This window comes from Larus michahellis, chromosome 1, assembly GCF_964199755.1.
Source record: "Larus michahellis chromosome 1, bLarMic1.1, whole genome shotgun sequence".
Taxonomy (NCBI): Eukaryota; Metazoa; Chordata; class Aves; order Charadriiformes; family Laridae; genus Larus; species Larus michahellis.
The window spans coordinates 10,890,257-10,913,746 of record NC_133896.1 but is presented as its reverse complement, the minus strand read 5'-3'; the positions used below and the strand labels follow the sequence as shown (position 1 = coordinate 10,913,746).

General features: G+C 35.6%; 1 protein-coding gene across 11 annotated transcripts in view; it reads right to left on the bottom strand.

Moving 5' to 3' along the window:
- The window catches only part of PCLO (piccolo presynaptic cytomatrix protein), a 367,054-nt gene that overhangs the window by 195,670 nt on the left and 147,894 nt on the right, over positions 1-23,490 (bottom strand). For all 11 annotated transcript variants that reach the window (XM_074573366.1, XM_074573367.1, XM_074573371.1 and 8 more), the window contains exon 4: positions 6,437-7,642. In XM_074573366.1, coding sequence (XP_074429467.1) covers positions 6,437-7,642 — 1,206 coding nt within the window. The remainder of the gene's footprint in view (positions 1-6,436; positions 7,643-23,490) is intronic.

The following is a 23,490-nucleotide window of genomic DNA, read 5'->3' as shown; positions in this document are numbered from 1 at the left end:
AGTGTTGAAGGCCAGGTTGGATGGGGCTTTGAGCAACCTGGTCTAGTGGGAGGTGTCCCTGCCCATGGCAGGGGGGCTGGAACTAGACAATTCCCATTCTATGATTCTATGATTCTATGATTTTATGATTCTGTGATTCTATGATTTAATGCAATTTGGAATGTTCCCATATCTGCAGTTCGGCACTGTACAAACATTTTCTGAGTATCTCATAACAAAGAAGTTTCTCAGTAAATTTGTAATGCAGAGGTAAGCTGCTGGTAGGGAAGTGTAATTGCAGGGAGGAAAGCACGATGGTCAGCTACTGATCAAAGGAAATAAGGAAGCAATCAAGGCGGGCACACCTGACTGAGCGTCATAACCATTGTTATCCTGTTCATCTTAATTAAACACCTTTAGTCATTCTCCTAGCTTCCAGATCCTTCTGCACCGTTCTGAATGACAAGCACCTCTATCTCCTTCTTTAGATAACAAAAATACCAAGAATATCCTACAATGAGTATTTCCACACCAAAGTTTCCCTCCTGCTTCTCTCAACTGTGAAATCCTCTGCACTGACTGAAAGTATCTCACCACTTGTCCAACAAAACAGCTCACTCTTCAAATGACACGTCATCTTAGCTGTCATCCCAGCTGACAATCTTACTAAGTGTCCCCAAGTCCACTAGCAATTTGAGAACAGGCATCCCAAAGTCTCCTGATTTTAATAATATGATGTGATTTTCACATTTGTTATGGCCCTCAGTAGTACAAGTAGGTATAACTTTGCCAATCTAAGCCAATGACTTCTGAAGTACAGCAAACCATTTATTTAAAGTTTTAATTTATCTACGTCCTTGGCAATCTGCTGAGTTAAAAAAAAAAAAAAAGAGTGGAAAACATATATTAAGAAAATTATGACAATGGTTAATTATAATTTAACGATAAATTTACACCCATGTTAAGCTGCTATCAATTACAAGTGTTTTCAAATGTTTATTCACACTAAAGTTATATTTAATGCCAAAATATCATAAACCAAATACCTGTTATTGTCAATAATTTTATTTTTTAAAAAGTTTTTTTATTATATAATTTATATTTAAAGTATTTGTTCTTGCCTATAGACATGTTACTGTGTACATAACCCTACATTAAAACACTAATATTGATATTAATATTACAATAATCTACTAATGAATATTTATTAAGTAATCTCCATTTTACAGGAGTAAATTATTATATGCTTTGCAAAATCAGATACTACTTTGAATTTAAACTACATCTGTTCTTACCAATACTGTATCCAACATGATAACCCCAAATATCTGATATCAGAGTAAAATCTATTGCAATTAAAAATGAAATATGGAAACAAATATTTCTAAGGACAACTCTAAGGATAAGGCTGTGATTAATATATAAATACGGAGAAACCCATACATTGGGAAGTCAACACCACTTAAACACTTCAGCCCTTATTATTTTGAACAAGATACTCTTGGATATTCTCTAGCCCATAATGAGAGAATTATATATATTTTTCATAAAAAATCATCAATGAAGCTGGTTTTGTATGTTATATTTACATTTTTATTCCCTTGATTAAAGAAGGAAGTGTTTAAGGGGAATTTATTTATTTATGTTTAAAAAAACCTACACATTTCATTAAAACTAAAGGATTTTTCCATCTATTACCATATCCCCCTCACTAATATCATTCCCCTCACTAAAATTTCAGCTATGGCATTTGATTATTATTTTTTATTTTATTTTCAATATATTCATACTTATGAAGACATACCTCAACCAAACACACTGTGATCAATTTAGATGAGCTACTAGACAATTCAAGCATTGGATTCAAGTTCAGAAGGCCTCCTAGGAGCTGACAGACAGACTTTGTCCAACTAGTGAAAGTGGATCTGTCAAATCTTGATTCTCCACAGGGTGATGAAGTGATACAGTGATTTGTAAAGCGGAGACATGAAGGCGTCAACTGAACAGTTAAGTTCAGAAATCAGTAGACAATTGGTCATGGAACAATTTCAGCCATTCTCTTCGTAATTTGTGATGGTGCTATTATCTGTGAGTCCAATGTGTAGCACCTACTCAATGACCAAACCAGAGGAAATGGCAATGAATATTGCTATTGCCTACCCTGCTGTTGAACCTCAGTGTATGACATAACATCACTGTTACAAGTAACAGGAAATTGAATATGGGAAAGACTTCTATTTGTAGAGTAAGGAGAAAAAAAAGATCTACAATAAGGAGGGACTTCTTTTATCACTAGAAATAAATGTGATGAGAAAATCCAACTTTCTTTTTAAGGCTACCACAATTGGAATATATTTTTGTATGTATAGTTGTCTGCCCTGTGATACATCATACAAAAATTATCCTGCACATCATGTTTTGAGTTCCTATGCATGTAACTTACAATAAATAATATCTGCAGCCTGAGAACTAGGATATTACTAGCTACATCTATTCTTAACTGACTGGTAATTTATTGTGTACAGTTGGCCATGACATACACAAAGATGGCCTCTTTGTCAAATTTATAGCTTCCCATAAACATAAGATTTTTAGAAGAATAACAAAATATTGCAGAAACAATGCTGCTAAGGATCATGTATATATTCAACAACTCTTGGAGAATGAAAAATGTATTTTAATCAATAAGAAGAAAACCCTCATTTTTTTTCCTGTAAAGTAGGAAGTACTTTGGTACATGTTGAATTGCTGGGCCTTTCTGAGTAGTTGGATGGTATTTTTCCAGGAAGTTTGCCTACTGTGAGTTTTTAATACTGGACAAATTTAGCTCTAATACAGACATTGATGGGAGCACCTTCTTGAGACATGAGGAACAAGATGACTTATAAAAGGCTGGATAAGACTGTTTAAAAACAGAAACCTCTTTAACTAATGGTAAAAATTATCTAATTTTATTTATACTGTATTTATACTATACTATTCTGTTGGCATTTCTACAGTGTCAGTGTCAATGCTTCATACAACTATTTTGCATTAGAATTTTCTGCTTTAGAAGCATTAGTTTTACATTTCCTCACTTTTAATATTCTGATTTGAAAACCTTAAAGTTAGTCTTTAAAAAGTCTCATTGGTTATTGGATTCAATCAGAATGCTATTAAAAGAAAATTGTGATTAGAAACAAATAATAAAAAAGTCTTCTCAGTTCTTTAAATTACTAGTAGCTAGCAAGATTACATTTTGTGGCACAGAACAGAAATTTTATTTTGCAAAGGAACTCATGGTTTTTAAAAGGTCATTCTCTTTATAGAAGAAATAAAGATATCCATATTATATAAAAAAATAAATTTCAGAGAGTGAAAAAAAGACTTTGGTTGACTAAACTGTTTAATCTGTATTTTAATTTTGTATTATCAAAATGAAACACTTCATTTGTGCCCAGAAAAACTGCTTACAGAAAAGCCTTTTCCTCCTTGTTTCGGCTCCCTGGTCTGTATTTTGTCATTATTGGCATGTGTTAGAATAACGATGTCAAATTACAATATCTTGATTTCTACCTGGTTACTCAGCCTAAGCACACAATCATTCCTTGGTAAACATAAGAAGGTAATAACAAGGGTACTTATGTAATATAGCTGATGTGTTGTAAATATATGTCCAATTTACACCATGGTAATGTGTTCACGTCTATATGCTGAACTACTTATAAGTTAATTTGTAAGTTCCAAGATGACTGTTTTATACTGACAAACTGTATGCCATAACCATCCAAGATTTATAGGCATCCTTCTTAGAACTAAATGCTAATTGCTATTGCACATGTGAATAGTCAATATTACAAGATGGTTTCTCAAGAAAAGGAGCTGTAAATCATCATCGAAGTCAGTTTATTCTTTATCTTTTTGAAGAAATTACAGTTTAAAATATTACTGAAAAAAGAATGTTTTGAAGAAAAAAATGGCTTTACAATACCTTAAATCATAATTTGAGACACGAATACTTAAAAATGTTTCAATATTTAAGTCTCTTTAGTTTCAGAGGATGTCAGATCTCTAAATACAATTGATATCTGTGATTTACCAAGGATCATTGTACTGATTGTACTGGATCAGAACTTTAGCCTCTCCGTATCTTTAGGGATTTGTTGAGGTGTTTTTTAGTGAAAAATAGTATTATTTACTTATCCAATTGGAATGCCACAAGAGTTAGTAATTACCATTTGCACAAATCTGTATATAAAATGGCATCAGCAGTTAAGTACAGACAGTATTATGTATTTCCTTCCATCACTATTTAAAAACACACCTGTCTGAAATCCTTCAAATGATTCTGTCCTGAAATACATGTAAAATACATTCTTCAATGTCTAGATATTGTCCTTTACCCACTGAAATGGAATCAAAGTGTGATACCTAAATTGTTATCTTCTCTTCCATTTCTGCCACATGCTCTCTTGGGAAGAATTCTATCTAGCAATGTTCGATGTACAGCACAGAGAACATTAAAATACGTCAATAAAAAAAAATAAATAAATCAGCGTTATTTTATGAAGTACAAGATAAGTGAGGCACCTGTTTTATCTTTAATTCTGAACAATTTGAGCTGCGTCTTTTTTTTTTTTTTTTTTTTTTTTTTTTAGGATTTTTCCAAGGAGCAAAAATGGAGGGGAAAAAGGGAAAAAAAAGTCTTTTTATGTAAAAATAGCTATTCCTTTTTCATTCGTTCTGATTTGTATTTCAGAGTTCTAACTTTAAAAATACTTACAAGTAGATATCTATGGATTTTCTTTTTTTATTCACAAAACTTCTGCTTTACAAACTTTAGCTAAGTGTGCTTAAAAGTCTGATAACAAGAGCAAAAGAAAGATAATCCTTGTTTATGGTATTAACTCAAGAAGTCCTGATTTTAGTTAGAAGGCAATGGGAGGAAGTAAGATATAACCAAATAAGAGTGCAATATATGTCTATGTGCCACATTAGAAATCACTAATTGATCTACAATTAAAATCTGTTGCTATCAGAGATGGAAATCCAATATATGTATCTTAGATTTGTCTAGAGTATAATGTGCTTTTACCTCCTTATAGAACATAAAAATGACCAGACAGGACTGAGACTAGCGTGTGATGAAAATTTTTCCTTACAAATATTTTTCATTAGAAAAAAACCCAGATTTTTAACAACAATTACAAAATTCTAAGTCTACTTTTTAAGTCTTTTTTTTTTAGATTTAAAAAAAAAATAGTCCCTGGAAGTGACACCTTGTTAACAAAATTAAGCTTACTTTTCTTGGAAAGTCCTGCAATAGTGTCTTATGTTTCGCACCAGATAACCTAATTGATATAGGAGTTTTTTAGCTCTCCTTCTTGTTTCTTCCAAGAGGGAGAATTTTGGCTATGTTACTCTGAGCATAATTCAGAGATTCCCTTGGTACAATCAGGGGACACCATATCTCTTGATAATATCAGGAGGAGGAAACACAAGATGTGATAGGAGATATATTTCAAACAGTAAACTTGGTTTATAAAAATATCAGTTTTCCACAGCACAATTTCTAAATCAGAATATTTTTCTGTCCAAATACTTGGTTATCACAAGGTAAAACAAAACATAACAAAACAAAACAAAACAAAACAAAAACCACACAAAAAAAGCCCTTGACCTGTTTGACTGAGATTATTTGAAAACATAATTTTGGCACTTTTCCTGAACCTATTCCTACTTTCATAACATAATAATCAGTACCTAATTTGCCATGCTGATACAAAACTCCATCATTCTTAATTTCTCAAGAAACTGTATATTACTCACTGCAGCTGATAAAGTGACTTGTTGGTGACTTCGTATCCAGCAAATGCATTTATTTAAGAGATGTGGCCCTCTATACAGGCTATTATAAACTCATCTATTCTTCTGACTTGAAAGCCTACCGAGAACCCTACCTAAAAGTACTTGTCTGTATGAGATAAGCTAATAAAAAGTTTGCGTACTTTAACATACCATGTTGAGGCATCACAAAGTATTCCTCAAATGCTTAAAAGACTTTGGTACTGCAAAAAAACTGTATATTTTACCATCACAGATTATTCCCTTTTGGGATGAAGAACTATGAAAACACTCCAATTTCAACAATTAAACGCCAAAGTCCTGAGAGTCTACAGAAGCAGGTAAATAAATCTGAAATATTGGAAAAATGATTAAACAGGAACTTTGCCTTAGTTTCAAATACTTAACTGCTGGAGACTGAACATCATGCAAGAAGTATTGAAAAGTTGCATGTAGAGCATAGGACTAACTGGTGAAACACTCACTCAACGGGAGTCATTGATTTTATAATTTAGAATCATCCCGTACAGACAATAACAATAAAGAGCAGGAAGACATAAAGGAGAGGGTTTGTCAGGATCGGATTATAAATTGTACCAAGGGAGAAGGGGCTGGAAGGGAGAAAGCCACTTACTATTTTTTCTCTCCCTGCTTCCACATGGCCAGTTCTTGGCAAAGGTGCTGTTTGAATGGGAATTTCTTCTTCCTGAGCTTTTTCAGCTTTTAAAACTGTTTGTGAAATCCCAGTTGTCAAACTGTCTTTCTTAACATCCTCTTGCTTCTTAGGTGCTTCGACTTCTGCTTTCTGTTCAGCAACATGGTCTTTAGTCTCAGCTGTAATTTGTTCTTTTTTGTCCTCTGGATGCGGTGTGCTCTTTTCTGGGAGCACCGATTTTTTATCTTCTTCCGAGGTGCTTAGGGGTTTCTTTTGATCTGAACTTACTGTTGCAGCAATTTTGTCTGCTGAAAGTGTCTTTGACAGTTTCCCCTGCTGAAGTTTTGATTCTTCTTTTTGAGCTTCCTGTTGGATTTTCTCCACTGATGACGTTTTCATGGTTTTCTCATGTTGAAGTTTTGGATCTTCTTTCTGAATTCCAGGTTGGATTTTATCAACTGAAACTGCCTTTGACAATTTGACCTCCTGAAGTTGTTCATCTTCCTTCTGAGCTGCAGGTTGGATTTTGTCAGCTGATAGTGCCTTTGCCATTTTCATCTGTTGGAGTTTTGGGTCTTCTTTCTGAATTCCATGTAAAATTTTGTCAGCTGAGGGTATCTTTGCCAATTTTGCCTCTTGAAGTTTTATGTCTTCCTTCTGAACTCCATGCAAAATTTTATCAGCTGAAGATGTTTTTGCCAGTTTTGCCTCTTGAAATTTTGCATCCTCCTTCTGAACTCCATGCAAAATTTTATCAGCTGAGGGTGTCTTTGTCAGTTTTGTTTGCTGGAGTCTTGGGTCTTCCTTCTGAGAAACACGTTGGATTTTATCAGCTGAGGGTGTCTTGACAAGTTTTCCCTGCTTAAGTTTTGCATCTTCTTTTTGAATTCCTTGTTGGATTTTATCAGCTGACGATGTTTTTTCCAGTTTCTTCTGTTGAAGTTTTGGGGCTTCCTTCTGAACGCCTGGTTCTTCTTTAGGTTTTGCTGCTGCTGGAGTAGGCGGTGTGGAAGTCTTCTGAGGGGAATGTGAGACAGCAGGCATAGACTGTTTTTGAGGAGCGGCAGGCGGTTTGGATACTGGTTGCGAAGGGCCTGTTTTCGGAAGAGGCATCTTGCCCATATCCCCAAGTTGTCCTGACATTGCCCTTTGGGTCTGGCAGTTTAAGCACAGCCATTCCTGTACCTGTGATGCAACAAACATGAAGTTACTTATTTGAAAACTTAACAGTAAAATCACATTATGTTTTTAACTGATACAGTTTAATACTTTTAATCTGAATGCTATGTGTACTGAGGAGTTATTTTCTTTGTTTGCTGCTCTTGCAGGAAGATCCATAACACTTTTCTAACAGAAATGAAGCACGTCACGTTCCAGAAAGTCAAGCTGAACAAACGTAAAAATACACTGTGAAAACTAACAGTAACTGCATTGTTCCAAAGTATTAATGACCTTTATGTACAAAGTTTGCTTATGTATTTCTAACATCTACTGTTTTCTAAAGCCTCTATAATCCATCAATAGTTCCCTCTGATTTTGTAAATCTGTGTAAAAGGGCACCAAGTGGGACTAATGGCTCTTTGCGTTTCTCTTCAGCTTGTGTTTCTCTTCCCCGCTTGAATTTGTGTATATGTATCAGTGTATAAATTTAATATGGCTGTAACCCAAAAGGGACATGACCTGTCTGCTCTCTTTATTGCTAAATCCTGCTGCACACTGGCTCCTTTTACTCTTCTTCCCAGAAAACCAGGGGAAAAAAACAAATGCTTATATCTGTGCAAAAGATATTGTTGCCAGTTGCCTAGCTACTACATGAGAGGAGTAATCAGACTGTTTCCAGTGGGATTCAGGGTATAGTTTCTTTAGACTAGCAAAAGGAAAATTTAAACACAGGAAAAGTACTGAAAGGAAATAAAAAGCCCAGAATCTTCTGGATACTAGAATAGGTAATACAGCTCTACTTCACTAGTGCAAAATGAAGTTCACTGTGGGATGAGAGATCTATGTTGTACATTAAAATCTTTGTATGCTTGGTTTTAACTCCTTTTACTTTGATGATGGAAGGCCTCAGCAATTCATTCACTGTATTTCTCTGATTTAGAGAACTTAGCTTCCAACTGAATGTGAAGCACATAAGCAAAATTGTTCTCTTAGTAATTACATAGGTAATACTGCTGATAATATTAGGATAGTACAGATGCCTGATCAGTTATATACCATTGAATATTTCAGAATAACCAATGGTATGTTATCAGTTGCCCAGAAGGTATGCCATAAGTCAGAGGGGGTACCTGGCAGAAGTGTGCAACCCCAGAAACATTCAGGCATTTTATATTAACAAGTAATAGAGTAATAACTGAGATAATACCAAAAGCAGAGACCAGACCTCCAGCTCTGCCCCTGCCAGCCAAGAATGCCCGAATGACAGGAGTGTAAGCATCAGACTCCCTGCTCTCCTTCTGACTCCATGTAACTCACCTTTTTCAGTGTAAAGAGGGGCCTAACTTCCAAAAATGCACCAACAGGATTCTCTACCAAGAGTACTTAACACTTGGTAATGCCAACATATTGTCATTGATATGGCGTTTCTCACAGAGTGATAGAGTTGGTTGTGACGGGACCACAAAAGGCTTTTCAAGATAGTCAATAAGAAGTGAGGCATCTCTCTATTCATCTGTAACGACGGAGCTTAGGCACTCAGCTCACACACACCAGCAAGGGTATTTCTGAGGGCATTGGTGATGAGTAAAGTTTTTGAGCACAGTAGGTATACCCAGGACACTGTGATTTTTGGTATCTTTAGAAATTAAGACATTTTGAGATTAGCTGGTTTCAAACACGTTCTGGAATTATCTAAAATCTATCAAAACCCCAATTTGTGAAGTCTACCTGCATACTTCAGATCCCAAATCCCATTGTTAAATGGCTCTACAATTCTCTTGTTTTTTAATTGTTTTTAAAATAATGAAATCACTACTATGATGCTGCCCCTTTGAAAAAATAGCTGATTAAGCTAATAAGTGAAATATAAATTACAAGAATTGCAGATGAAATGAGAATTGCACATGAAACAAAAATCAGTAAGATCTCATGTGGGCTAATTTTGTTGAAACACAACTAAGGAGAGGCTATTTAATGTATAAAATAATTTTCTTTGTCTGACAAATTTTGTTTCAGGCACAAGAAATGCAAGAATGCATGCATCATCATTTAGGTCTTCTAACAATTGCCTTGTGTATTTATTATTCTACTTTTATAGAAAATGAACAAGCTAGTGAGTCCCAGTAATAGACACAAATAAATGTTTATTAAAAGTATTTGGCAATATTGTCCCAATAAATGAAGTTTATTGACTGTATCAGCTGTCTCCAAATGCAATGGAGCCCCTAATAGTTACCATACCCTTTGCAACTCCAAACTTTATGTGTCTCTGTATCAGATTTTTAAATATAATTTAGTTTTGTCTTTTCTGCATAAAAAAGCATTAAAACATAATCCTCCAGGGAAGATTATCCTCCTCCATAGGACTTTAAGTGCTCCAACGGCACGTCATTTGTCTGGGAAGCACTAATTAAGAAATACAAATAAAAGTAATTTCTGTTTCAAAGAACGTGTAAAATATAACTTAGTTTCCTTCAAAATATTTCTGTTAGAGGGGTTTATCTGGAATTTTTCCAAGTTTCTTCACTTTTTATGGGCAGCAACATTTTTTTTCCTAGAAAACAGTATTGGGAGCCGTAAGTATGTTGTGAACTTATAAACTTAAAATGCTAATACACCAGGAAACAAATGTGGCCCACAGAAAATCATGATGTTAGTATTATCAGCAGTTTATAAGTGACTAAATATACTAGATAGTATTTAGTATTAATAGACCCAATTTCATATTATCCTTGATTCTTTTCTCATAAAGACTGTGAAGACCACCACACAAAGTTGGCTAGATAATTATGATAGATCAATTTTTTATTAGATTTATTGGAGGGCCCAAAAGCATTCCAACCCTCTAAAAAGGGGGTAGGTTTTGCCTTCTCCAATCAGCTTGACAAATACTAATTTCACAATGTAAGCAGATAGAATACCATTATTATTTGTGCTAATATAGCTCCTGTCAGCACGGGGCATGGGAATAAGACAATACGTAAATGTTATTAAGCTTCTCAGAATCTAGCCTTAACCACCTTTAATTTCATAAAAATATAATTAGTGAAATAACCACAAAATAATCCATGGTTCGAGAGTTTGCTGAATTTCACATGCATTCTATATAGATATTCTTAAAGAACATGTTACTTTATACATTAAATGCACATGTTCTTCTCACAGCACCATTTGTGAAATAATTTACATTTATTTCCTTACAATATACACATATCCAGTTTCTATGGTCTCTATGTTTGTTTCTTTTCTATACATCTACGTTTGGCTCTTATTACTTCTTCTTGTTCTGCTGGTTATGTAGATCCCACTTAGTAACTCTTCAGCTGCAGCCTACTCACTGCTCATACACTTGCTCCTTCTCAGATTCATCAAGGCACTTCCCTCCCCTCATTTAAATCCTTCACAGATTCAGTTCTTTAAACTGTCTATAATAATTTTAGCAACTTTAGTAGTAATATTAGGCATTTAAAAACTAAAACAGTTACCCAGGCACTGTTTCCTCTTAGCTTTGTTCATCTTCCCTATTCAGTGTCTTTTCTCAGTCTCACTTCTTCAGTTGAAGTAAAGTTCTTGAAGAACTTTACTTCAACTCAAGGACTGTGCTTTGTGCTGAACACATAGTAGAACAAGTCTCTTGAAAAGTAACACAGTAACAATTAACATGAGCAAAGGAAGGTGACAATGAGCAAATTGTCAAACTGCACTAAATCTTGTCAGGAGATGGAAGTCCCAGTCTTGCCTCCTTGCCACGCTGACACAAGTGATGCTAGTGAAATGACCGGGAATTGTCCAGATATGCAGTGATTTAATGAAACTTGTCATTGTCCTCTTGGACTTTTGTTACATCTGCACCTATTCACCACTTTATTTTTTAGTCTTGCTAAATAGGCATGGCAAATACTTCTCCCAAGATCCGCGTTTTAAATTCCAGGGTTTTTTAATATTCATTTGCATATCTGATCACAAAAGAGCCTACAAAAATCTTCTTATATCACCAGCCCTCTAGCTCTTGATTCTCTGTCAGAATGGCTCTCTGTAAAATCAAATTTTGTACCATAAAGTCATATGCCTCAGTTTTAGACTTGTCTTTTCCTCAGTTAACCTCATGCCCTGAATGCAAGCTTTTCCCTAAGGCTATCTTTTCAGTTAGCCTGTCAACCCAAATTTATTAGGACTTGAGAAATGGACATCATCTTCTTTCAGAAGTCTTTCACTAGATAAATCTTCTTAGTTCTTTACAGAATTCTTCACACGCTTTGGTTCCTGAATTGGCAGTAGACACTATTATTGGCCTCACAAGCGGTACTTGTGTGCCTTAATATTCTGAATCCTTGGCTCTCTCACCGTGTTTTCAGCAATCCTTACAACCCCATATTGCTGGACAGAAGAAAGTAGCTGTGTCACAATGTTCTCATTCAATTTTATAATAAACAAATGTCATCATGAAAAGGGCATACATCTAACATCCATTTTGAATATCTATTTTTCAGTTGTCACGCAAGAGCTCAGGCATTTCAGTTCCTTTGCTTTTGTATTCGCATACCACAATGTTAGATAATTTCAAGGTGGAAATAATAGATCAACTATCCCATCTCCCTCCCAGTCAAGGATTTTTTTATTGCAGTATGTTGATAAATTAATTACCCACTTTTGGCAAACACTAATTGGTAAAGTTTTTCTCTAACTGAATTAATACACTTGTGAAGGTGAAAAGAAACACTTCGTCCCATAAAACATCTCTAAGTTACTTCAAAAGGTAAATGTTTTTGTTTCATTTAGATACCGGCCAACTACTTTGTAATGGTTAGATCATATCTTTATCCCTCCCTAATTCTTTCTTCTTACTGCTCTTAGTAAAACAATATCATAAAACTGACATAGGAATGAAAAAGTATTAAGAAATAAATCTCTGAAAAAATAATATCCTTCTGATTTCACTATCTAAAATAATCACATTGCAAAATGGAATCTTTATCGAAAACCATATGCTAATTTTAAGAAACTGAATATTTCTATGAAAAGAAGAGCGTGCTTTTTCTCCCTCATTACCTCATAAACCAAACAGAGGGAGGAGGAATGCAGGCCATCACTAAAATATTTTTCTTATTACTCATATTTGCCACCTTTTTTTTTAACTAAACATGGATTTGAGTATGTTTCTTAGAAAACACAATAAGGAGACATTTAAAAGTAAGACATCTCTGGCATAAATACTAATATAAACTACTTGTTGGGAGACTAAGACAGTTTTGCCTTGGACATTTATTTTTAGTTGATTTGGTTTTTATTTTCACAAACTTGTACAGCATGTTTCTAAAATCTTAAATGAGTAAGACTCGTAATGAAATAATAGTAGAAGTAACCACACAGAGAGGAAAAGCAATCTGATGAACATAACAAACTCCATCTTGAATATGCGAAAAAGCTGGGAAAAAGAAAGAATTTACTAAAATTGACTCTAGTCAAATTGTGCAAAGGAAGTTTAAACAAGCAACAAAATATTTGGTATCCCTGTAGATAAAAAGATATCCACAGTGCAGTTAAGATTGCTTCAGAGTTTAAGGTATGGTCCACATAATACGTGCTTTAATCTCAAATTTTTATAATAGTGAGATTCAACACAAGCAATTGTCAACAGGAAATAAGTACACAGAACACAAAGCATCATATTGGATGTGGAAATTCATGACCATGGTCTAATAGTATGAATTAAAGTATATTGGCATAAGAAAGCCAAACCCAGCAGCTATACATAATCCATACAAATTGAGTGACACACATTCAACTCACATCCACTTTTATTTAACGTGCAGAAGAAGTGATCCTGGTAACTACAGCTCTGCTAATCCAGTTCAAATGTTTACAAAGCTTTAGAAAATAATTTGAAAGAAAGTTGAATCGATCCTTATGACGAAGAAAAGGGACATGTACTAAAAGGCAATATGGGTTTACTGAAGGAAGACTGTGTCAGATAAACCTTGTTTTTTTTCTTGGATAATATCATTTATTCTACAGGTAAAAAATGAAACTATGACATGTTGAGCATACCCAGACTAGAGAAAAATACTGAACCTGTGCCACCGTGAAATGCTTAGTCAAATTACTAGAGATAGGTCAAGTAATTGTCACGTAGGGAAAACACATCTCCTATAGAGGGAAAGTACCCTACATTCTTCTTAAGTTTTAGTTATTTTTATGTGTTTTAGTTACTTTAAAGCAGATAATGTATTCAGGCTTTGGAAGCTTTCACATCCTCCTGCCCTGGAGAGATATACTGTGATGTGAGGCTGGAGTCACTCTTCCTCTTGTGAGGTCCCTGTCCCATTTGTTATGGAATGGCCCTTTTTGCAAACCGAAGGAGAGAAGGAACTCTTGAAACCTCCAGCCCAGAGGTTCAGATGTCTATGATGCAAGGCCTAGGTTGGTCCAGCACAGCTGTGAGTCCTCAATTGAGTTTTACTGAGACAAAGGCTGTTAAGATGTGAGGTGTGTGAGAGAAAGCCAGGGAACGTAAGGAAAAAAAAATCCAGAAACCATGACCAAAACCACAGAGTGTCATTGGGAGAAGAATTCAAGAAGAAAAATACTGGGATGAAGGGGTATAAAACCAAAAGAAAAATACACAGAAGTGGGTGGCAGCAACTCAGCAACAGCGATGGTCAGTCTGTTCCAAGGAGCAGGAGAAGCTGATGCTTCCTAACCTGGCTGATGATTGCCTGGCCAGCAAGGGTCTCACTGAGGTAGTGAGGATATTAATATTAGTATTTCTTCAGATGTGTCTGTTTGCTGTGTCCATTCAGCAACAAATAATTGCTCTGTACTGTACATCTTCTTTGTGAGTCCCTCTGCACATGGTAGGCTTTTCCTACACAAAGTGGTGCACAGAGGGACGGTAACTCTCTCACCTTGAATGGGAACGGTGGTCAGAGCATTTCTTTGGGATGTGTGAACATCCAAATATACAAACTCAAATCCTGCACAGACTGAGGACTCAGATCTCCTACCTCTAGGGGAAATATTCAAATTGCTAGATTTACACAAAAAGAAGGTACCATCACTATTGCACAGAATAATAAAGGAGCATATTTATTCAGAGCATGATCACCGAATCGGACTGTAGATCTGGCAGGAGGAAAAAACACAGAAATAAAATACAAAACGCCCACACTCCTCCCTATCCAAAGAGCGTTAGGCAGGAGGCAGCTGCCTAAGCACGAAGGTTGGCAGAGACACGGTCCACAGTTGAGCCTCTATGGTGTCCAGAATTAGGAAAAAATATGGAAAGGTTTTCATAGATACTCTGTGCCTGTGGAGGTCACAGGCAGTTTTCCAGGATCATTCTCCTGAATTTATACACATAAATTTTGTCTAAAATGTTGCTTAGAATCTTAAACATATTTTGGGATATTACCTCAAGTGGAGAACAGGATGTGCAAACACATGCTCAGTCAGATGGTTGATTTTTGAAGAAGAGGTTAGAAGAATATGGCTAATTCAACCTAGGGAAATGAATCCCACAAATATGACTTATACGGTAGGAAAGGTATACTGGCTGCAAACCAAATGGATATAAATTGTCCATGAATAAATTTAGGTTTGAAACTATAAGACACTTCCTTGCCATTAGTGATGTGTAGTTTGGAGTACGATACAGTAGGAGTGGTGGTACGGAGAAATACAGCTGATTTCAATATATGATGTGATTGCCAACTAAATCACACAATTCATGAAATCCTACCAGTTTTACGAACTTCATTCCTGTAATAGTACTGATGAGCAGAATGCATCATATTATTAGCATTAAACAGATTTAGAGCATTTAGCCGACTTTAAACTTCAAGCCTTCTTTCAGCTACCAAATAGAGATCACAGAAATCCACAAAAGCTGGTTCAGGTAAATGTAAAACACCAACTTAAAACAAAAAACAGCAAAAATTCCTGTGGAATAAAGAAGTTTGTCAACAGAAGGAGAAAGGGATTAGATTGAGAATGCCTTTTTTTTGTTTGAGGTTGCAATCAAGCTGAGATTGTTATCCGAACAATGCAAAAAAAAAAAAAACAAACCACCTTTTATCTCTTTCTCAAATAAAGGCATTCTATATGTGATTGAGGAAGACCAAGTTATTTCAGCATCTCAGATTCTTGCCAGTAATTGATAATCTTACTTTTAAGCCATCACAACTGTGAAATAAAATAAGTTCTTTAAAACTGTTTTCATTGTACAGTTGTGTCTTTACTCAGTTACCAATGCTTATGTGACTTGTTGGTGTATACATTAAAAGTCACAAAAACTGACACAACAAAAAATAGATTTCATATATTTATTTCTATTGCCACTGGGAAGGCAATATAGCAAAAAATGAGTGAGAGACTTACCTGTTTTTCCTGTATGCATCAGTAGAATATTTGGCTACTACTGTGCATAGCTATTAAAGACAATGATTGCTATCCAGGCTAATGCAGCTCAATTATGGTATATACACAAAAGTCTCAAAAGACTTTGGTCAGTGTTGGAAGATATAAGCAATTATCAAAATAAGAATAGAATCAAGCTTACTTCTCTTTATGTCAACTTTGAAGTGCAACAGAGCCCTAGAACAAAATTATGCCAAAAATTAAACTTTACCTGTTAAAAGGCATTGCCACTGACAGTGCCGGTATTTGTTCTGAACTGTGATACCTTAGCATATAGTCTGCTTGACGAGTTGCCGTTTCTACATGCTGCTGTAAGGCCCTTTGCTTTTTTTACTTGGTGTCTTGCTGGGCAGCAATAAGAGTAAAATCTCTTTTATTCCATGGCCGCAATCCATAATCTTCTGTCTTAGATTATGGGAATTCTAATCATTACTCAAGGAAATAAAGCAGTTCTAATAAAATAAATCTTAAATTTCTGAAGGCTGCTTTAGTTTCCATCCTTTAGAATAAAATGTTTTGGAGTAAAACTGTCGTTACATCCCTTAAAAATTACCTCTTGATTGTTTTTGCCTTCAGTTGCTTTAAGCATCTTCCAGCATCTCTTAATGGCAATATACTTCATGCTTTTAGAGGGAGAAAGAAACATTTCAGAATATTAGAAGACATATTCAAATCACATAAATTCAAGTTTATTGGAATTATTGTATAATTTTTCAGGGCGGTCTAACTGAACACTTCTTCTTTAGGCTGTTAAATCTTATTTGTGGCTTAGCATTGTTCAGAACTCTGGGGTAGGCACTACCTAAGCAGGCGAGAAAGCAGGATTTCCACTCAGCTGTGGATGTGTATTGTGTAGACATTTTTAATTTCGGTTATTAACTTTTACCTTCAATAGAGAAAACCAGGAACATTTAGAAGGCAGTTAATCTCACCCATCATAGGACATTAGATAAAAGGACCAGCACTTTAGAAGTGTCAGTTTGTGTCCACTGACTATAGGGCAAGAGCATAGCTGATCAGACCAGTTACTCATGTCTGCAGTTGACCTAGCGAATATCAACTTGATTTTTGAGCTGGAAGAAACTGCAGCAAATAAGAAAAGAATAAAGATATGGGAGAATGCACGATGGCAATGAGAGAGTTACCCCAAAAAACCTGCTCTGGAGTCTTTATCTTGAACGGAGTGACTATGCACAACAACTATTTGGATTTTCTCCTCCTTTTTGTTTTTCCTGGTCTTTACTGTCTTCCATTCAAGTTTGTGTTTGCTCACTAACAGCAGCTTTCAGGGAATCTGAATTTCTGAACAAACACATCTTGGTTGCTGGACTGATAACAACGGCATAAGAGCCCGAAAAGGTGCCAAACAATCCACCTATGTTTCTACAGTGTTGGTACATCCCAAGAAATTATTCTCTAGCTTGTTATTATCCTGCCAAGCAAAGCCTGATGACCTCCACAGGTCCCTTTCAACTGCAACCATTATGTGATTTACTGTACGTGCAAAAAACTAATGCCTTGGCACCAGAAACTGTAACATTTTATTCAGTCAGAAGGTTTCAAAGAATACCCCCTAAAATCTAAGATCTTAAATAAAAAGGTCTATTTTATAGAGTGGTAGAGCAATCAGGAAGTTGTTCTTAATGCACTAAGATTTTGCTCTGGCTCCAGAAAAAGTACGAAAGCACTCATGGAACTTTGTCAGCTGGTTTATTGTCACTAATGGTGTCTTCTTTTTCTCCCACAACAAATGATAAAGGAAGAGAGTTGTAAATACTACAGCAGATTACTAGAAAATTGCAGAGGAATTGGTGTTTCTCCCATGTGTCAGGAATTATCTGCTCCTTAATTTTAATAGGGTTGGGACTGCTGAATATTCCACTCAATTATGAACAGATGAAATGTGAACGTGACAACACAAGGATGACCTGCTTCCTCAAGGAGTGACAACTGTGACATATGTATGTCCTTACCGTACTTCAAGATACGTCCTGGCACCTTCAGAAAAGGATTAGATTTTATGCCTTTTCAGCAACTGCTCTGTTGTTGGGAATTTTTATTTTAGTAACTAAATTTGATAGATAACAATATTTCTATGTGCATCGTGTCTGTATATAATTTAATTTCCCTTAGTTATTTTGCTGAAGGCACATAGAGGCTCGTTATTATGCTGTCAATGCACAAAAATGTATCACTAGTGTATACACTATCATAGATGCAAAAGAAGCAAAGCTGTCAAAAAATAACTGCTTTTTTATTGTGGAGGGCGGAACATTACTATACTTGGTTTTACTCTGCATCTAGCTGCACTGTCATGTGTTTGTTGCTTTTTTTCATGCACTCTTATAACAAGATGACTAATTGTCCTCCTTTGCACTGGCAGGTTTAGCTGTAGGGGTGCTGTTGCCCAAAGCAAAGGAACTAGCCTTCCTCCTCCGTCTTACACAAAGAAATTCCCATTGAGTATTTTACAGCCTCTGGTGACCACTTCTTTTTTTACGAATGTAAAACCAACCCCAATGAAGGAAAAAACAGCAAAGTGGATATGGGCATCATCCAAAGGTCAAAGAAGTCAACGGAAGAGTACTTCAGTGCAATTGGGATGATTAAAATCTGTGTAAACTTTGAGAAATTCTGGATTACAATGAAAATTGACAAACATTATCTGTAACAGAATAAACCTTTTTTAGAACTGTGCAAGGAAAAGATTCTGAGACCGTAGCTCCTTTAGACAATTATAGATCATACTTGCAGTGACTGTCATGATAATGTTGAAAGACCTCCAAGTGCTGCCACTATACAAATTTGTAATAATATTAACCTCTAACTCACATGGAATGACACCTTGTAAACCTATGGGTTGAATGTTTTAATTAGTGAATCTATAAAATTGAATTTAGGAAAGCCTGTTAATAGTCAATGTTTTGTCAAGGGAGGGTTAAAAAAGTATCTCCTAAAATAAATATCCTCTTGATTTTCCATCTCTACCAAAGATTCATTAAAATACATATCCTACTGTTGATTTCTTTAGTTCAAATGGAGAATATCTATCATATGTACATACTTTATGCTTTTACCTTTACATACAAACTTTACAGACTCTATACTATCGCTTTGTTTTAGAATACATACTACCATCCATTTATTTTTGTACGAGAGGTCTGAACGTCTGAAGAGTTAGACATGTGGAGTGGCGTTTAGTTTTGGGCATTGGGTTTTCTGCTAAAGTATAACACTCCAAGATTTTTTCAGAGTGTTTCCACAGTCCTCTACCCAAAGAAAGAACCCACCTCTATCACCCCAAGTCAGTGTACCCTTCTTTCACTGTGATGAACTCCATAAAAGGTAGGAGGATCCACAGGGGAGTCAGGGCTATCCTCACTCATACCACAGTTTCCTCCTCTGGCAGGAAACTATGCATGCTTTATAGCACAACCTATACTGGTAGTCACAGGTATTCATAATATTGTTTTCAAAGATAACACAATTTTAAGAAACCAAGAAGCCAATCAAACAAACATGAACTAGATTTATTTTTTATTTTCTTTTTGGTTTTTAAGTCTTTAAGATATTTTTGAAAATTGACTTTTACAACAAAATATGCACGAAAATCAGATATGGAGAGCTGTCTGTCCTCACACATGACAATACAGTCTTTATATTAAGCAGTCTTCCTCCACAGAGTCCATCCCAGCATGTTCTCAATATTATTTTGGTATCTCACTTTCCACTATCAAAAGACACTGCAGAATCAGTATTTACTTCCACAATAGGAAGATAATAATTACATTCACAACATATTTCAGCACATATCTGACAATCACAGTAAGATGACAGGTGTTGCAATGACATTCTCCTTCACAGGTTCTTTTAAGGAGATTCCCAATTAGATGACTAAAACAATTTCAATTTACTTGCACCCATGACAAATGAACATGCTGTTGTGAAATAATTAAATAGCAGTATATGACCTCCATTTACATTATTTTTAACTTGCTTTGACAGCATTACTGTAGTTACTACATTTAGATCATATAGACCAAAGTAATCTGAGGTTGCGTTAGTGTCTGAAGTAATAATTTTAAAGCAAAAGACAGTTTTTAAGAACTTTTTATTTACAAACTAGTTTACTCTGAGCTTTAAAAATGTCAGGTTATTGTAGTCTTTCTTGGCTACATGTAGATCTTGAGAAGCCCTAGTATGGTCCTTTGTACCCTTTATTGTAGCAGTCTCAAAGAATAACTGTTTTCTGTGCCTTCTAGCAGCTGAATCATTATTCCCCACATAACTGGTCAGCAGAGAGCGTGAGTATTCCCATTCCATCATTGCTATTATTTGCTCTGAACTGACAAAATGTCTAGTGTCACGGATGGCACTGAAACAACAAACAATTCCATCCCCTGAAGAGTTCGTGGTCTACTCAGTCCTGTGCTCAATGTTGACCTTTTCTGGAGAGTCTAGAGGAAAACTGGGTTTGTTCTCAAACTAGGGTTTAGCTATGGAACTAGATGAGATCAAATCTGTAGCAAAAAGGAGACCTATTCTTAATGTTTCAGGTGCCTGGTGCTCAGTGGAGCTTTATCACATCTCAGAATATATATTTCATGATAAACTACAAATTCAACCTCTTTATCTGAACCTTAATGGTTCATATTAATAAACAGCTCAACCAATCTCTGTAAAATCTTTTTTTGTTTTGGTCACCCCCAATAGAAATACAGAGACGACTGATATACATCATTATTCTGAAAAGCAATTTTGCATTTTGTTTGCTCTTGCAAACCAGATAATCCTAAAACTAACATGTGTAGTTCATTTCAACAATATGCTTTGCAAAAACAATAATCTCTGCTAAAACAGATTGAAATGTGTCTGCCTTTTGCTCATATTTAGTCTATTACTTCATGAATAGTCCTTTTTACAAAGAGAGATCTGCATGTTACTTCACATAAGTGGAAGTGGCTGATCTACATTCCAAGTGACAGGCTACGGAGGAGGATGGAAATACTTAAAGAACAGAAAGGTGGGGTTTGTTTTACTCCTACTTCCGTCCAGTCTCATCTCAACTAAATTTTAATACTTAACTGAGGAGCTAAATTTTTGACCCTGGCTACTCAAATTCACTCACCAGGCTATGGGACGTTATCTCCAGATACGAACGCTACTGGTGGGATGACTACTGTACCTATTCCTGGTCAGGGAGAGAGCCTGCAGCAAACTATGCTCCAGACAAACCTCATTTCAAAGATGAATTTGGGATCTGCTGAGAGCCTACACTAAAGTCTAAAGATAAACCCATCTCAAAATGATAGCCTGAAGTAAGGTCCTAAATCTGTAATCTGATACCTAAATAAATGGTCTGATTTTGGAAGTTCTAAATACATCTAATCAGAACCACAATGTGCAAAACTGTTTGATCACTTATGTTTATTATAACTTGGCTTTATCATTGAGTTTTTATCATTTAGTAATGATTTATGTATAATGTTTGCTCTCCGTGTCATATGACTGATGTATGAATCCTCTAGGCGCCCAAAAATGAGGGGGGAAGGCAAAGAAACAAGCAGACAAAAAGACTGGGGAATAATTCAAATTCAAGGAAACAGACTATTCCCAAGGAAGAGAGTACAGGTCCAGCTGAAAGCAAAGGAAAATCACTTGCTTGTCTTCAGAAAAATTACATTAATCATTAACTACAAATACAGTAAGAAGGTTGCATAAAGTCATTTCCTGATATAATAGCAGCGGCCATTGCAGTAAAGAGATAATAAAGCAAACAAAGGAAATAGATACTGTACAATCACATCTGTGCAGAATCACGACTTTGTGTGCCACAATACGTGCTGGGAAGCACATACACCTTCCAGCAACTTCTTGAGCTCTTCCCTAAACACCCTAAATGAAGAGGTGAAAGCCGTACTGACCTCCCTGCTTTAAGATGATGACAAGGGCAGTGTGAAGAGATGGCGGAGCACACAACACAGAAATAGAGTCACAGCCACATCTCCTACAAAAACACTGGCTGTTTTGCAACATATGGGCCAGAATAACAATTTAGCATTAGAGGTGGCCATTTTCACAGATAAGAGGCAAATTCACAATCTTTGAGCTAATGCAGTCTGAAGTCCAAGGAAAAGCAAAGGAACAGATGAGGTGCAGGTGCAGAGGGGAAAACCAAGCTTTTTTAGTGTCTTGGCTTCTGCCTCTTCTGAGATTCATGCAGATTATGTCTCAAGAAAATGTGTGGAAGGCACATTTTAACTAATACTGATCTTTTCTGCATGTCTTGCTCATGCATTTCACCTCACGCTTTCCTGCCTGCGATTTTACCCTGGCACAGCCACGCAATTGGAAATACTGGAAAGATTGTCTTAAGGAATATACCATTTAGTTAGCAAGATAATCCTGTCAAATATTATAACCGAAAAAAGGGGAGCATGCTGTGTACTTCCACAATTTGGCAAATATGTATAGGAAGGATTAAAAATAAAACATTTTTCTTGGAAAACTTCAGACCAATATTCATTACAATTTCTTCAATATTTCTTACAGAAACGTGCTTGCAATCTGTTTAAAAGCATAGCATACTGTGATGCTACAGTATGACTTAAAGCAGATGTTTTCTTGGCATTTAATGTGCAAATAAATCCTATATACTCCAGCAATCATACATAATAAGCTTGAGTTTACTTTCAAGAGACACCATGGGAGCTATTACACAAAGAAAATACCAAATAATCTAAACCCATGTAAGTCTGCCCAAAACAAATGTACCGCTAACTCTCAATATAAATATTAACTATAAGAGGAAAAGACAGGTTTTAACTGCTAGGAAAAACAAAACAAAACAAAACAAAACAAAACAAAACAAAACACAACACAACACAACACAACACAAAACAACAACAAACCAAAACCAAAAACCCACACAAAACAAACCAAAGCCAGTGAAATGAGGGCATTTAATTTTTCTGTCTCTTTCGTGTTATAAATCAGTGGTAGCTCTTTGGAAGTGGGTAAGGGTAAGACCCCATAATATTTAGTTGAGCTATGGTAAGGATACTCAGTTTCCCAATGGGCTTGCAATGCCTGGTAACAGACACACACATTATGCTGTTACCTCATGCCAAAGTTTCGTAGTCAGGAGAAAACCTCAAACTACATCCACAGAGTCCAAGAGTGCATTCATAGAACGGAGCTTTTCAAAATGTTAGCCTTATTTGTATTTTATGATGAAATATTTGTTTCTGTAAGACTGAATTAAGTTTTAATCAAACCTCCACAGTTATTTCTAAATAAAAATGCCAAACGTTTCCAATCTACTGGAATGATACATTAATTAATTGAAGATTATTTGTTTTAACCTTGTAAAATTCAGTTTGTCATGTCTCAAAATACACATGGTACTGCTTTAGTGATTATGAAGTGGGGAAAAAAAAAATAAAAATCTACACAGA